The sequence below is a fragment of the Chanodichthys erythropterus genome, chromosome 16, assembly GCF_024489055.1.
Source record: "Chanodichthys erythropterus isolate Z2021 chromosome 16, ASM2448905v1, whole genome shotgun sequence".
In the NCBI taxonomy this organism is placed as follows: domain Eukaryota; kingdom Metazoa; phylum Chordata; class Actinopteri; order Cypriniformes; family Xenocyprididae; genus Chanodichthys; species Chanodichthys erythropterus.
The window spans coordinates 20,078,368-20,093,018 of NC_090236.1; the positions used below are offsets into that span (position 1 = coordinate 20,078,368).

Below are 14,651 nucleotides of genomic sequence, written 5' to 3' on the forward strand. Positions count from 1 at the left end.
CTATATAATAAAGACTGAATGAATTGCAATGTATGTTAGTTAGCATCAGTCAAATGAACAAATATAGTGAAATTTATGTTGCCAAAAATCTAGACCAACCACTCACTTTAATAGTTGCAAGTAACTCTTTTAAAAAATAATTATATAATATTTGTTTTTATATGTAAAATATATAACTTAAATGAAACAAAATAAACAAATAAATAAATTTGGGGTAAAGGGTTTGAAATTATGTTACAAATCCCTACAGTGTTAATAATACCGTGACTGTTATATTGTTTTGACTCCACCATGCCTCATTTTGTAGTAAATGGTGTTTGATAGCACACTAGCCTTCAGTGCAGTTATTCATACTCGCTTACGTTTGATGTCGTCATTGATTCAAATTGCCAGTGAATCTATTGGAGATTCAGTGAAGGAGCGACGCCATCCGGACACGCTTTTGTTTGTGGATGAACACTCCAACCCGTTTCGGAAATGTGGACAGAAATTGGGAAATTAATATTTTTTCAGTTTTTACTTTCGGAATTCTACTCAGCAAAAGGTTTGTTGTATTCTCTTTGTTTGGACATGAAATTATCAGAAGCCTTTTTAATAGACGGAGTGAATGATGCTGTGTTGGTTATTTCGTGGATGCGCGAGACTACACTTGATTCTACACGGGCACATTGCAGCCTTGTGTTTCCACATTTCTGCCTGTAAACACACACATAACACTTAATTAAAAAGCTAGTTCGCAAAACGAGTAAAATATTAAAGGTTGATGATGTGGCAGCATATGATTTATTGTTTCATGAGCATCACCATCCTAATAGAAAAAAAATTTATTTGTCTGAAATAGCACTGAAAGAAAGAAAGATTTTCTTTGTCATGGCTTCTTTGAAGTGCGCGTGTAGTAATAGAATTGCTGGTCAAAGCACATCGTGTTTGGATTTGCTCGGTTCAGTCATGTGTTATTGTGCAGTAGTAGATAAATTGCGCTCCTTTCATGTGATGGTTGCAGGTTGTCTTGCATTGAGTGGAATACACGACTGTAATTTTCTTCACTGTCGTTCTCAGGTACCGAAACTGGCACTGAGACAGAGTGCGAGGATGGACAGTTTCAGTGTAACAATAAGAGATGCATTCCCACCATATGGAGGTGCGATGATGATGATGACTGCTCTGACAACAGCGATGAGGAGAACTGCCGTGAGTAGCGTTTACTCACTCTGACACACTTGTGAAAACAGCAGTCGTGCGTAACGAGATGTCAACAGCAGTGATATTAAGACCAGACAAAAATGAGCCCACACGCATGAGCTTTAATTCTTTGTTTAGTGACTTTCGAGCTGTTCAAATAATAACTTTGCGCTTGATTAAACTGATGTTTGCGCTGTGCATTAGTAACGGCTTAAACAACACAAGAAAAAAAAGCATTTAAGCCACAATCAATGATTTAAAAAGCCTTTTCTAATTCTTTTCATGCTAGTGAATAGGAGTAACGGGATAGTTGTTGTCACACTCTTCACTTCAGTTATTCTTCACATTCGATTTTTGTACAAGTAGAAACATGTATACATACACCACTAAGCAAATGTTTGGGGTCAATTATAACTGTTTTCTATTTTAACCTTTTAAATTAATAATAATGTATTCCTGTGATGGCAAAGCTGAATTTTATCAGCCATTGCTCCAGTCTTCAGTCTTCACGATCCTTGAGAAATCATTCTAATATAATGATTTGCTAAAAAACAAAACAATTCTTATTATTATCAACACTGAAAATTTTTGTGCTGCTTAAAGGGTTAGTTCACCCCAAAATGAAAATTCTGTCATTAATTACTCATCCTCATGTCGTTCCACATCCGTAAGACCTTAGTTCATATTCAGAAGACAAATTAAGATATTTTTTGATAAAATCCGATGGCTTAGTGAGGACTCCATTGTCAGCAAGATAATTAGCACTTTTAGTGCTCAGAAAGGTACTAAAGATGTATTTAAAACAGGTCATGTGACTACAGAGGTTTAACCGTAATGTTATGAAGTGACTAGAATGCTTTTTGTGCACCAAAAAAAACTAAATAATGACTTTATTCAACAATATCTAGTGATGGGCAAATTCAAAACACTGCTTCATGAAGCTTGGAAGATTTATGAATCTTTTGTTTCGAATCAGTGGTTCGGAGCATGTATCAAACTGCCAAAGTCACATGATTTCAGTAAACGAGGCTTCGTTACGTCATAAGTGTTTATAAATGTTTCTAAATTTCAATGGTTCTCTTGACTTTTGCAGTTTGAAAGTGTTAATTATCTTGCTGTCTATGGAGGCCTCACTGAGCCATTGCATTTTATCAAAAATATCTTAATTTTTGTTCCGAAGATGAACAAAGGTCTTATGGGTGTGGAACGACATGAGAGTGAGTAATAAATGACAGAATTGTCATTTTTGGGTGAACTAACCCTTTAATATTTTTGTGGAAACTGAACGTTTTTTTCTGGATTCTTTGATGAACAGAAAGAACAGCATTTATTTGAAGTAGAAAACCTTTGTAACATTATAAATGTCATTACTGTCACTTTAGGTCAAGTTATTGCTTCCTTACTAAAAATAGTGTTAACTTAGTGTTAAAAAAGTACTGACCTAGTGTTGTAGTACTCGAGACCTGTCTTTGTCTCAAGACCGGTCTTAAGACCATTTTTAGAAGGTCTTGGTCTTGGTCTTGTCTTGGTCTCAGACCAAGAGGACTCAGGATTTTATTTCAAGACCGGTCAAGACCACAACTGAGCACAATTACAAACGTGATATTTATTTATTTATTTATTTATTTATTTTTTACAAATGTTCAATAAACAAAATTTTATTTTTTAAAACATTAATCTCAACATTATTTATGCATTTGTAATTGTACCAATTCAGATGCAACTTCTGTTCCACCTCTGCAGTGTAAATATGAATTTTTGTTGTTAGTGATTTCAACTGATTGGTAACGGCTCTATATAGTGTCTTATTATTCTAATTGTAATTATTGATTAAAATAAGACATTTCTCAAGCAGTAGATGTGAATCTTTCAGATGAATTTGAGGAGTGCTAATCTGCACTGTAAAAAATGACCGTAATTTTAACAGTAAAAGACTGTAAAAATGCTGCGGTGAAAAACTGTCAATTGGTTTACAGAAAGTTTCCGTACTATGTACGGTGAATAACTGTACTAGAGCTAACGGTACATTTAATGTAATTTTACGGTAAAATACCGTTAAATTCACCGTTTTTGGAAGTGAAAAATAACAATTAATTGTAAAATTTACAGTGAAAAAACGTAAATTGACATTCCCACAATTCCCTGCATGACACTTCACATTTGATATATTTTCGTTGAAATAACTGTTTCTTCTTAGTTTTTCTCATTTTTTTCTAAATAAGTTAAGTACATTAGGGTTTTATGTTACATCTAATGTTGTTAAATTAATGTTTATTGCATTTTTAAAATTTCATGCATGTTACCATGATGGTGTTTAGTGTGTGTGTGAATGACACTGTGTACACCTTCTATATATTAGTTTTATCCTCCTCGGCTTGTGGAAAAGCTGCTTGTGATGAACTTTGATTCATCATGTGACTCTTATCACCACTGTGTTTGGTGACTGTCAGTGTATTATAAAGGTACAAAACAGATGTTAGTACGTCATTAGGTTGGTAAATTAACATTATATCAGTTAATGAAATACGTTATTTTACCGTAAATTTAACAGATTTTTTTTACGTTGCTACTGTATTTTTTAAGGTAAAGTTCTGGCAACCACAGCTGCCGTTTTTTTACCGTAAATTTTACTGGGATTTTTTTACAGTGTGGTCTTAATCTCAACCCCCCAAAGTCTTGGTCTTGTCTTGGTCTCGACACACACTGGTCTTGGTCTCGACTGGGTCTCGGTTTAGGTGGTCTTGACTACAGCACTGATCACAAACTTTTGACAGTAGTGTGCGTGTGTATTTTATGTGTTTCATAGTTGCAGAGAGTAACTGTAAATGAACATTTACAGTAACTGAAAGAGTATGTGAAGTACCCAAATTTTAAACTTATTGCATCTGATTTGACTGTTTTTGGAGCATAAACTATGCAGAAAAAACTTTGGAATTCATCCAGCAAGGCATTCTGCGCATCATTCTTTCATTAAATGGTTAATTGCAGTATAAGAACAATCCATGCATGGGTGTTCTGTACAGTAACTTTCTCGCCTACTTTTAAGAGGTTTTGTGTCTTGCCTCATTGCATCGGGTTATTTCTAGAGCCTCTAAGCTGAAAACAGGTCAAAAGGAGTGTTTGTTTTCTTAAGCAATTTATGTGTCACCGCATCATGCGCCTGTTGAGTTTACCGTTTTGACTGCTCCTTCAATTGCTCTCAACAAAGGCCAGTCATGCAGTCTGAAGTTATTGCATCCAAGCAATGTAACACATCCTTGTGGGATCCTATCTGTCAGGTTTTTTCCTCCACTTTGTTCATAAAACCTGTATCAGAAAATTAGGTCAATCAAAATGTATGTATAGGATAAGAAATAAAAATATGTATTTATAGTGATTATATTTATTATTTTATTTATATTTCTTATATAGAACAGAATGAAAATGAAGATATTTATAAGCCTGCTTAGTGTTTGATTTTCTGGAGTTACAGCTAAATAAATAGATTCTTGATCCTGATCTATAATTCCACACCTTGTTCAAACAACCATTGGCACAGACACAGCTGACCTCCGCCCTAACAGATTCCCCTGATGCTCCTCTGTCCCATCCCCCCTGTCCCTTTTATCCTCCCCCTACACCACCATCCCAACCCCCATGTCAAATCCAAGATTCATCTGCACGCTGTCTATATATCCACCTCTAATGCATGACAAGGCCACACATATACTGTACGTAGAATCGCGTGATGCGTTTCTGATTAAAACGATTCCTGATCTGCCCACTCTATAGTGCAGATTGGTAAATGCAGACATTTGATCATGTGTCATGAAGATGAGTCATATTTGTCAAGCTTATTGAGTCGTGCTGAACTTTCTGCAGTATGAAATGATTAATAATAAAATGAGTCAGAAGTGATAAATGTGATAAGCAGCATATTAGGTACAGCAGCAGTTTTGCTTTAGGACCAAGATTTTACTTTTTTAGCATTGAGTGTAAAAAACTAAACAAAAATGTCTTTGAAATCCAACATAGATATTTATTACTATTACTTTTGGCCCATTTTTGGATCCCGAAGCACTATACGGTAGAGTATAGTAATTTCTGCAGCTTGCTTAATGTAAAACTTGGTGAGAGTAAAGACATTTATAATGTTACCAAGAGATTTTTATTTTAAATAAAGCTGTTCTTTTGAACATGCAGCAGCCATATTCAAATGTATGTGATAAGAAATGTTACTCTAGGCCCAATTTTGGTTCCTGAAGCACCATACGGTAGAGTAGAGTAATTTCTGCATTCTACTCGCTCGAGTATCATATTTTTTGGCAATACGACTGGACACATGGACATTTGATCCTGATCCAAATTTCAATACCTTGTTCCTAACAACTGGCCCAGCATCAAAAATAGTTGAGCTGTGCCAATATTGTTGATCCAACATATTATCCTCTTTTTATGTAATTCCCTCAAATTTTTCTTTGATATTTTCCTCCTTTTTAGTATGATTATCATCCAAGGAGCAGGAAACCTGCCAGAATTATTCATAAAACAATACAGTTTTACACCATACATGTTGCGTATGTGGAAATGAGCATTCTCTTTTTGTCAGGAGTGAAGTGTTCAAATGTATTTTAAAGCTGTGCCAATTTTGGCAGGTGTTTTTGTAAGAACAATAATGACAGAGGAGGCAGGAAGGCAATAATAATGTAAACGTACATGTACGTTTCTGTGTTTCTTGCTGCAGAAAAACATTTCCAAACAATCCCGAATGTGAAATTTAATGGGAATGCTTACAAAGAAGTCCAATGATACACTGTAACAAATAGCTTAAGGCAGGTGATACTGAAATACAGCCCTTTTACTATCACCATAGCACCGCAACCCCACACAGCCTCGGCACAGCTGTAACCCTCAGCTGTGGGCACCTCAAGAGGCTTTTCCCTCCATCTCCCAAAAAAAAATCTTTTGTATTTGACTTGAGTGCGAGCCCTGTTTTGTGTGCAGACTCCCACTCAATCGTGAAAAACCACTTGTGTAGAGACCAGCAGAATAAAAGAGCAAAACCAGAGGAGAGTAAGATGTAAGACTTGATGTTTTGAAGAGAATTAGAAGGAATAAGAAAACAGGAGTAATTCAAAACAGAGCTTACTGAGAAATAAGCTCCACACTGAACAGTGATCTTTAGACCTGGACTCTGTGCAAGAGAATGTTATTGAAAAGAAAGCATCTCCGGATGAATTCTGTAGCAGATTGTGAAGAGCAAATATCCTAATAATGATAAAAGGCTCATGGGATGTCTGCATTCTTATTATAGTGTTTAGGAGACGTTCCCAATGATTTTAACTACTTGAAAGACCATTACTGATCCTTTCATCTTTAGAGATCTGTATATACCTTCCTAACAAAATATTACAAGTCTGTCCAAATTCTGCCATACAAATACATTAGAAGCAGCTTAGACTTTGAAACATTTAATGTGTTTTGCTTGAAGATCACATATAATTATAGTGAAGGTTTCTTGCACTTTCAACAGTTACATAATTGAATTTACATATCTATTTTCCACCCTCATGCTGCCCTTTAGAATTCATGAAATTAACATGAAATCACAATTTATGCTTTCTTAATACGTGTCCCTGGTTTTTGTGCACAACATGGTGCACAAATTTTTTTTTTAGTTCTACTATTAGGATGTTTAAAATTGTGGTATTATTTTTAGGACAAATAACTTACTTTACCCTCAAATTCCCATTACTGCAATGCAATGCAAAGTCTCATTCTCATTACCATAACATGGCATAAATGTAATACAATTTAATGTATTTATGTATCATGATAGCATTTGTTGTACTGCCTTTAGTTATTAAAATAATTTATTTTTATTTATTTTTTCATTTTTTTAAATATTACAAACCCATATTTGTACTGAAATACAATAAGAATCATCCTTAAAAATAACGAATGAAAGAAAATATACTAAATGCAATATGTAGTAATGAAATTTGGGGGCGAAAATGTTTAAAATTGTCAAAATGCAAAACATTATGGCCTGGTTCCACAGACAGGGCTTAGATTAAAGGGTTAGTTCACCCAAAAATGAAAATTCTGTCATTAATTACTCACCCTCATGTCGTTCTACACCCCTAAGCCCCTCGTTCATCTTCAGAACACAAATTAAGATGAATGAAATCCAATGGCTCAGTGAGGCCTCCATAGGGAGCAATGCCATTGTAACTCTCAAGATCCATAAAGGTACTCAAAACCTATTTAAAACAGTTCATTCTGAGTACGGTGGTTCTACCTTAATATTATAAAGCGACGAGAATACTTTTTGTGTGCCAAACAACCCCAAATAACAACTTTTTAACAATATCTAGTGATGGCCGATTACCAACATTCTTCAAAATCTTTATTCTTTTGTGTTCTGCAGAAGAAAGAAAGTCATACAAATTTGGACTGATATAAGGTTGAAAAAATGATTACAAAATGTTCAGTTTTGTGTGAACTATCAATTTAATAGACTGAGGCTCTGCATTTTGAACTTTAGTTTCAAAGTATTGTCTTCCAAATGAGAAAGGAAACTCCATGCTGTGTCCTTTACCAAAGTTTGAATCCTACGAAATGAGCACTAGGCCTCTGTGGGCTTAGTGTCTTGAGCTAACCAAGTCTCCTTATCCCTGCAGCAGATTATCAGTCTGAGAGGTGTCTTTTCTCTTCTGTTTTCCCCTCCTGTGTCATCTGGGTTCATGAGCCAGTGCCCCGATGTGGCTATTAGGAACTCAGTGGTTGAAATCCACCCATTATCTGTGATTAGTCTGGGTGATGCTGCGGGAAGATTAGTGGATGCTGAGCAGGAGAGCTTAACGTTGACATCAAGAAATAGCACGGAATCGGCTCATACCAATTTACCCAATGCATACAAACCAGGCTCATTGGAAAAACATGCCTGTGGCGACATTTCTGCACAATGATATTACGTTACCTCTTGCATTTTCGCAACACTTTCAAAGTTAAATGTCCAGTGAATGCAATAAAAGAATAAAAGTTGATGGTTTTTTACTGCCTCTAGTGTTCATTTCACCTGGAAACTGCAGTGGTTTGTATATAATGGTACATATTTGGAGTTTTGTAAAAATGTAGATAGAGGCACGTTTTTCCAATAAGCCTATGTTGGATGCATAACACATATCTGTTCTGTACGTTCTTAAAAATCTCTTAAAATGTGTTACGCTGATATTGTTTTGAAGGCAAAGTGGGGATGCATGTGTTGGCATTTTTGTTCTAGTTTCCCATATGTAAGTCAAATAGTGTGTAAAAACACTTTCTTATGTAACCCTCTCCTTGCGCGACACCACTGGATGAAGTTTCTAGGTGTGGTAACAGCGACATACAGGTCAAAGTTCACCTTAAAACTAGGCAATCATGCTATGTCTGGCACATTACCCTGCCAATTTGATAATGCTCACCTATCATGTTCAAAAAGGTTCCACAAATCTGGGTCAGACTGTTGAAACAGACAGAGTAATTGCAAAGTAAACAGCTCATCCACTCGTGTATCATCACTTTCGGTCACATCAAAATGAATCAAAATGATCTTGAAACGATGACCTGCGAGTGAGCTGGCTTTTAGAGCATGCCATTCAACTGTGTTAAATGAAAGCTGCACCACTGTGCCTGTGATCATGGTAGTGTTTACAGAGGAGCTTTTGACTAATGGGCCAACAGTAAGGGGACTATTAAAAATAATAGATACTGTAAATAACATTGCTTTTTCTGTTATTGTATTATATTGTACAATATTATTAATATTATTATTTTAGAATCAGTATGAGCATGTTTATAATATACCTTTCTATCTATCTATCTATCTATCTATCTATCTATCTATCTATCTATCTATCTATCTATCTATCTATCTATCTATCTATCTATCTATCTATCTATCTATCTATCTATCTATCTATCTATCTATCTATCTATCTATCTATCTATCTATCTATCTATCTATCTATCTATCTTCCTTCAAGATGATACTGAGCATCAGAATGGTGAAGAAAAATGATTTAAAGCTGGGTTCACACTGGCTGTACAATTTGTAATAGTCCTTTACGATTGTTGCTTGTTAGACTGTTTGAACATGATCCTAGCTGTAAGCCATCTAACATTGTAGGATCTCAGTTGTCATTAATGTCAGACCGTATGGCAAATCAAGACACTTTAAAGGAACACTCCACTTTTTTTGAAAATAGGCTCATTTTCCAACTCCCCTAGAGTTAAACAGTTGAATTTTACCATTTTCTGATCCATTCAGTCGATCTCCGGTTCTGGCGGTACAACTTTTAGCATAGCTTAGCATAGTTCATTGAATCTGATTAGACCGTTAGCATCTCGCACAAAAATGAACAAAGAGTTTCGATATTTCGATAAAGTTTCTTGATTATTACACTGGAAGTTCCTAGTTCCTAGCCATATTGGTTTAGAAAATCGCAACTTTTCATTTTCCGTCGGTCTTAGTACATGATGTAACTACAGAGGAGTCAAGTTTTAAATAGGAAAAATATTGAAACTCTTTGGTGATTTTTAAGTGAGATGCTATTGGTCTCATCAGATTCAATGAACTCGCTATGCTAAAAGTGGTACCGCCAGAACCGGAGATCAGCTCTGGATTCAAAAATGGTAAAACTCAACTGTGTAACTCTAGGAGAGTTGGAAATTTTTTTTCAAAAAAAGTGGAGTGCTCCTTTAAAAATTGATACACACAATAAGACTCGTCCAGAGTTTTATATCATCAGTCCTTGATATGTTCGGTGACTGTGAGCTGCATTACATGCAGGATTTAAGTGATGGCTAGCAAAGAAAAGCAGTCTTTAGCATTCATTTTGATCATGGTTTGTCTTAAAAAAAGAAAAGTTTTTCTGTGCCCCTATTAGTGTATGATTTGACGGTCGCCGCAGGAGAAGCCACACCCCAAAATTTATCACACTGGCAGAATTTCATCTGAGGTAAAAATTTGATAGCAGTGGTCATTAATTGGCTGTCGGTGAACATATCAAACTAGCAATCAAAGACTACAGATATTGACCTAGGATCAGAGAAATCTTTTAGGATTCTCAAAATTTCTCAAAAACGTGCCATGGATGTTGGTGCCAGACGGGCTGGTCTGAGTATTTCAGGAACTGCTGATATACTGTGATTTTCATGCACAGCCATCTCTAGGGTTTACAGAGAATGGTCCGAAATAGAGAAAATGTGAAAATGGCTTGTTAAAGCCAGAGGTCAGAGTAGAATGGCTAGACTGGTTCGAGTTGATAGAAAGGCAACAGAAATAATCAATCGTTACAACAGAGGTCTGCAGAAGAGCATCTCTGAGCGCAAAACACGTTGAACCTTGAAGCAGTTGGACTACAAAAGCAGAAGACCACACCGAGTGCCACTCCTGTCAGCTAAGAACAGGAAGCTGAGGATACAATTCACATAGGCTCACCAAAATTGGACAATAGAAGATTGGAAAAACATTGCCTGCTCTGATGAGTCTCGATTTCTGCTGCAACATTCAGATGGTAGGGTCAGACTTTGGTGAAAACAACACAGAAGTATGTGTATGTGCAGCCGACAAATCTGCAGCAACTGCATGATGCTATCATGTCTATATGGACCAAAATCCCTGAGGAATGTTTCCAGCATCTTTTTGAATCTATACCACAAAGAATTAAGGCAAAAGGGTGTCCAACCCGGGTCTACTTTATAAAGTGGCCAGTGAGTTCATACAAAAATATAGTCCTGGCTGCTTATTGATAGAGTAATGTTAATGAAAAACTGAGTTTATATATCAAATGGAAATTATCAGGAATTTACATTGAACTAAAATAAGTAAAAACAAAAACAACAACAACAACAACAACAACAACAACACACACACACACACAGGGGACCACCACACCATACTCGCTTTGGATTATAGTGTCTGCCAAATGCATAAATGTAAATGGTGCTGTTTATACTGTAGGAGAAAATCTTTCAGACAGTAGGCGTCTGATTACATATAGGATTTTATTTAGTCTTGTGAGAGGCGGCCATAAAATTCAGATGTCTCAATGTTTTCTATAAATTACCTCATATATAGTTATTGGTGCATACACAATGCATTTTGTGTGTCTGGTGACTGATGCTATGGGTCAGGTCCATATGATGTGTTTGAAGGTGAATGTGATGAAAACATGTGCAGGTTATTATCCAGCCCTTAAAATCTAAAAGAAAGAAATAAGCATTAAGTTAGAATGAAGCCTATTTTTAGGACAATTAAGACTTTTTACACTATGACATTATTTTCCTGACAGTTAAGCATTTTAAATTCCCATATATATATATATATATATATATATATATATATATATATATATATATATATATATATATATATATATTGTAATTTTCATTAATGATGATGATTCCCATTGTTATAAAGTACCTTCTCTACTATATTACAGTAAATTTAAATTCCCAAATATTACCATGATGTCGATATATATCGTTTTTTCTTGTTATCTCATTGAGACTTCGACTTCAATCAGTGCAAAAATGAGGCTTAATTTTCTTTCAACAATAAATAAATATGTTTTGGTTTTGTGAAAGTAAAGGAATTGCATTGAGATGGAGTTAAAGAGGGGTTCATCTGAACTCACAGGTTAAGATTATAGCATTTGTGCTGTTTTGCTGCTTACATGTAATTACAAATAATTTGCAGTGATTATTCTATGATCCATGTTATTTGCTTATGCCATTCAAAGTCAGTAACACTAAGAGCCCGATAACGCACAGATTAGTACAGCAATGCTGAATGGTTGTGTTTTTAGCACCACTGACTACCATCTGTGTTATTTCTCAGATTTTATACAAAAATGGAAATTTAGCTCAGGATCCAATTATTATCTTCTCACATTAATTTTCCCTCTTGAAATTCATTGTTTCATTACTGATATGAAATGAAACGATAGAGATGAAACTGACAAAAAACTAGAGAGAATGCAATATCTCAGTGCTGACAGAATTTTTAAATTCTTTTGAGATCAGTAAAAATGGGACTGTTCTCCATATCACAGCAGACATCAAAGACTCACTCCAGTCTTTTTTTAATGAGAGCACAATATCTGATGGCTTAGTCTGTCATCCATTCAGTATAACTACTGGATTTAACAGGAATCCATAATATTGAGCTACAAAAATGCTCTCTCTGTGTCACATTACTGTAGAAATGCAACATGTTTCTGATTATGAATTAATACACACCTCTTATTTTTGCTTTTAGTATGGACAGATAAATTACTTCTCTCTGAAAACTTAGATGTCCCATTGGGTTTGGACACAGTGTAACATTTCAGACTATTTTAGATAAGCATTTCATCAATGTAATGCCTTCTTGATTTTTGGGCGGCACTGCAGCACACTGGAAAGCAATCTAACTACTTATTGTCTCTTTATTACCACAATATTGACTTATTGGGCATATGCTAATGAGAGCCAGCCAGAAACTACATTGCTTTGCACATCTGACTTACTGTGACTCAGCAGAACATAGCCATATAAATGACCTAATCCTGACTGACCCATTTAGTTTTAATGCTAAATGGAACGGTATGTCTGCGACTGTGGCAAATTGTTGCTAGCGGGCTTAATTATGTAAGTGAAAAAGAGCTTCTTGGGTTTGCCAACATTCTCTGATGCTAAGTCAGCCATGCTCATTAAAAATAGTAGTGTTGTTTTACTTTAAAAGTGTACTTGATTATGATTGTAATGCTAGTCTAGCCACTGCTTAAAGGTTTGTTAAAGCTGTAAATTGATGTTCAATCTACAATATAGTCAGTGGCGTAAAGTCTGTGAGGCCCCCCCGCAAAGAATGAGATGGGGCCCCTCCCACAAGCAGTGATGTCATATGTTAAAATTTGTTGTGCACCTGAGTCCATCTGCCCCACAGTTTACAAAAACTGATTTAACAGTGAATCATGTGGTGAATTATCATTGCATTGATTTGTTTGATGTTATTATTGAATAATATGATAGTTCTATATAATGTTTAGTGATTTTGATATCGCAGACTAAAATACAGGCAGGAATAAATATTTAGGCTAATTTACTCATTAAAACCAAAGGAGCGCTAAGAGAACGGATAACAGCTGCAACGAGCACTGGCCATGATTTCAGAAACAACACATTCCAGCGGATAGATCGCCTCTTATTTAAGACCTACACATTTCTTATCAAATGGAGATGTTTCTTTCTTTTAGGTACAGTTATTCGCCAAGTTTAAATTAATGTTTGAGAAGTTTCAGAAAGAATCTCGCAGAGAGACAGCTGAAAGCGCACCCTGTTTTTTAATTATTTTATTTTACAAAAGTACAAGGTTTTGTTGTTATTGTGAGCATACACAAATAAAAGTAGACCATTTGTAGTCTTGCACTAGTCTGTGATATCGCCAAAAATGATGAAAGGCCTGTTTTAAGTTGTTTCTGTCACGAGGAAAAAATCCATCAGAACACGCCGGCGCTTTCGTTTTTTTTTTTTTTTTTTAAATGTCACCTATGTTTACTATGAAATCGAAATTGATTTATTAAATTTCTTTATTACTTTGTTGCATGTCTTTATTACTTAATTAATTGATAAGATATTTGATCTAACAATATATTTTAGCTGGTCTATAAGTTAGCCAAAAATTTGCGTATATCCCTTCTCGTAAAGCTCGTAAATTGCTGTTTCGGCCGCATATTTTCAGTAATTTTGATCGGTGCATCAAATGATGTATGATTCATGTAGTTACAGTAAAAGAATACTAGGCTACATTTGGAAAAGAACTTCAGGCATTCCGGTAGCTGACCATTAGGTAAATACGTTTGGGCAACATATATAATAATAATAATATAACATTAATAATGTCTCAGCAAAGACCGAACATATTTATTTGTCTCGGCACACATCCGCTAACAGTAACACAGCGCATCAAAGCTTGCTGTTGTCTTGGCTACCTTACAAATGGCGATGGAAACAACAGTGATGATTTTTTCCCCCTTTTGTGGTAATTTACCACTATTTTCTATGATCTTCTGCTTGCATTTTTGGGCTTCAGTTGGATGCTTTATTTTCATCTTTAGTCAATTGAGTTCAGTTCTTAAAAAAAGAAAAGAAGCAAAGGCTATAAAGTAGTCTAGCCTAAATTGGTGAATCTGCGACGGGGCCCATCATAGGGTGGGGGCCCCCACGCACCGTGGGGGCTGGGGGTGTCCCGTACGCCACTGAATATAGTCCATGTGACTGATGTGTAAGAACATCAGAACTCCAGGAACTAGATTCACACACACACACAAAAAAAACATTCTTAAAGGATTCACTTTCAAATGAAAATTAGCCCAAGCTTTACTCACCCTCAAGCCATCCTAGGTGTATATGACTTTCTTCGTTAATAAATATCCTGACGCATCCCAGCTTTATAATGGCAGTGA

General features: G+C 35.5%; 1 protein-coding gene across 2 annotated transcripts in view; it reads left to right on the plus strand.

Annotated features, from left to right (window-relative positions):
• Positions 1-424: 424 nt before the first annotated feature.
• Positions 425-14,651, plus strand: part of LOC137002630 (low-density lipoprotein receptor-related protein 8-like) — a 124,881-nt gene continuing 110,654 nt past the window's right edge. For both annotated transcript variants that reach the window (XM_067362393.1, XM_067362394.1), the window contains exons 1-2: positions 425-544; positions 1,060-1,191. In XM_067362393.1, coding sequence (XP_067218494.1) covers positions 478-544; positions 1,060-1,191 — 199 coding nt within the window. In that variant the 5' untranslated portion in view covers positions 425-477. The remainder of the gene's footprint in view (positions 545-1,059; positions 1,192-14,651) is intronic.